This window comes from Echinococcus granulosus (assembly GCF_000524195.1).
Source record: "Echinococcus granulosus chromosome Unknown EG_S00245, whole genome shotgun sequence".
NCBI lineage: Eukaryota > Metazoa > Platyhelminthes > Cestoda > Cyclophyllidea > Taeniidae > Echinococcus > Echinococcus granulosus.
The window spans coordinates 39,300-42,341 of NW_020170625.1; the positions used below are offsets into that span (position 1 = coordinate 39,300).

The 3,042-nt window shown below is 39.9% G+C and overlaps 1 protein-coding gene across 1 annotated transcript in view; it reads right to left on the reverse strand. All coding sequences in view use genetic code 11, as the record gives it.

The window, feature by feature from the left end:
• The window catches only part of EGR_10639 (hypothetical protein), a gene marked incomplete at both ends in the record, with an annotated part of 7,416 nt that extends 5,825 nt beyond the window's left edge, over positions 1 to 1,591 (reverse strand). The window contains one exon of the mRNA XM_024499888.1: positions 1,513 to 1,591. Coding sequence (XP_024345699.1) covers positions 1,513 to 1,591 — 79 coding nt within the window. The remainder of the gene's footprint in view (positions 1 to 1,512) is intronic.
• Between the last annotated feature and the right edge of the window lie 1,451 nt (positions 1,592 to 3,042).

The following is a 3,042-nucleotide window of genomic DNA, read 5'->3' on the forward strand; positions in this document are numbered from 1 at the left end:
ACTGATCCGGTTTAAAATTTGCGGCTATGTGATGATGAAGGTAATGTGTAAATTTTTGCCTTAAATTCTCCTAACTTTCAATAACTTCTCATTGACGCAATAGCAATTTGAGTGGACGTAGAAGTTTGTGTTTTACTCCACACAATCATCACAAATGTGCTTTGCAGTATGAGACACATGTTATAAACTACAGTAAATGACCAGGTCAACATTGGTAAGATTGGCAGAAGATAACACACTTGCTAAATTTCAAGAAAGCCTTATTTAGCTATACGGAAAGACGCACTTTGCCTCATTGGCGTTAATGAAAGTTGCCTAATTACTTTAAAAAAAGAAGTAAGTAGGAGAGAGGTCTTGGGGCACTTTTTGAAACGGCATTGAGAACTACTTAAGTGGCGGGTGTTACATAGAGATAAAAGAGTCTTACTAATGAGAAGAAAAGGTTAGCTGTGATGTAGTTTATGTGGTTGTGCCATGGCTGTCCGCACCAAGTCAAGCGAATGATCAAGGCAAGTAGATTACGCCTATTTGAAAAAAAGGGACAAACTGACAGTTTTTTAGGAAGGAATGATATCTAAATTGGTAGGCAAGTGCTTGGCCATAGCATAGGCATACCATGTAAATCATTGGTGAGGTTTAACCATTTTCGACGTGATCCAGAAATACATTAACTTAAGGATTGCCGTGGGAAGACTACAAATGATTTAGAAATGATGGTCCCATCTGTATAAGGAATTATATCAGCGATCATTTTCTAACAGCATTTGAGTCCTAGAGCAGCAGCGTAAGGTCGCTTCGAGTGATGGTGAGTTTAGCGTCAGTGATGTTGAAACAAGTGCTACGACTGCAAGGCTCCTACTATAATTCAGTTTCATTCTGCCTCAAAGGTATGTGACATTGTAAAATACACGCTGCAAAGGGCTCGGACAGCAGTCGGCCTTCTTGTTAAAAATTGTATCCTTTTCTTAAAAGTGCTCCAAATGCACGGTTGCCCTCATGAAGACTGTTTATTTCACAAGGCACTAGATGCTCTGAAAAATCAGCATACGTAACATTTTTTTGAAGCTCTGGGTACTGGGGTTTACGGTTTTTAAGAAGTTCATCACCAGCCAATCAGTAGGGGGAGTTTTGTCTTATTACATGTGCTAAAGTGACACGATTGACTGGAAGGATGATGTTAGCGCTATTGTGATTCGATAGCAAGCCTTTAGTAGCATTTGCATGTACGTACGATTGCTTGATTATTAAATTTAGAGGGACTTATTAGCTCAAAAGTTACCATGACCTTTTACTTGATCCATCTTTAATCCTGCCCGCATATCTGTGCGCACGTCAATCCCCTCTTCGTATGATACATCATCCTTCATTTCTTACAGGTAATAGCTCGAGGGTCTTTTATCTATATGTTATCGTAATAAGATTAGTCACATCATTTCTGCTTCCTTTCTCAAACCCGACATGGTGATAGAAATCAGCTTTCCAATGCTAGGAGGTGTTATCCATGAAACATACTTTTATCAGACTTCTTCGTTTGCGAGGTGATTTGTGGTAGATTGGGCAACTTCTCACATTTTTTTTTAAAAATTACCATGCTAATACGTCTATATCATAATGACGCAGCCTTCTACCACAAAACATCTTTTTCAAGTCACAACAGTAGCACATATGAGTTGGAATTGAAGACAATGGAAAATGAAATTCATTAAATATAATTTTGACAAATTATTGTAAAGACAGCAAATCTCATTGCTAAGGTCATAGCATGTTGCTTTTTTTGAAGTTTTCTCCAGTCTACCCTGCTACAATATCAGGTTAGCGGTACAAGCTTAAGAAAAGTAGTCCAGTTGATCTGAGGAAATTGAAAAGAAATGTTTATCCACACTTATTCAATGCCACTCTCCATGTATGATCAGGTTTCAACAAAAGTTGAAACTTTATGCTGTGATTTCTTCAAAATTTGCTTATTTTTCGGGCATGCGATTGGGAAAATATGCTTGAGTTTCGAATAACAAAATCAATTTATCACATATTTATTAATGAGGTAATCACGAATTATTGATACCAGGTCCTTCTATTGCGTGCTGGTTGTGATAGGATTCACTGCAAGTGGCCATATGTTGACGATCGCAGCATCGTGCTGCAATGCGTTACACAGGCTGACGTCAAAATCGGTGGACTTTACAGCACCTACTACATCTGCTAACAGTGACAGCAGGGGCCAAGCTGCCGCATCGTTGCAAAGGCTTAAGAGACTCATTGACTCTGGTGGTGGTAGCGCTCTTTTCATCCTCACTCCTCTTACCGGCCTCCTACGCCTACTGCTCTCACTTGTTTGTGTTTCTTTTGCGTCTTCCCCTCCGTCTATCCCTTTCTTCCATATTCTACATGCATAGACATGCACGAGCTGAATTGGAAGAAAAAAGGCCTAAATTCATGCGAGGATGCGCGAATGTTAGCGTTTAAAGCAACTAACGAAAAGGAAGTAAGGTGGATGTCCTTACTTGAAAAGTGGGAGTAAGCCAACAGTAGAAGCAATTGAATGTCCCTTCAGACGTCAGTAGTTTGGAGATGGTGGCAGTGTATATTGTGGTAGCATTTTTCACTATAGGAACAGAATTGTTCGACTCTACATTAAATGAGACCGTTAAACTACAGTAGACATCCACTGACCTCGCAAACAGGAACGGTTAGAATGATTTTTCCAAGTGATGGCATCTGGACCACTTTCGACAATCAGACCCGACAGACTTATGAAAGAGATCCGCCTGCGTTTACCATTTACAGCCTGACATTGCGCACGCCGAGTTATTTCTTCGCTCGGATCCCTGAGGTTAAAGCTGGCAACACAATAGGGAATTACCTAGCCTCTGCCTATTCACTACCGATTAGTGAAAAGTAACTCCGAAAAATTAGAAAACTAGTGAGTAAGCGCCACCTATTACCGTTTGATACATACTGTGGTACTTCGTTGATTAATTCCAACGTTTTACCGAGTTTGAGCAAAAGTCCAAGCATCCACAAACCAATAGTCATGAATGTTGT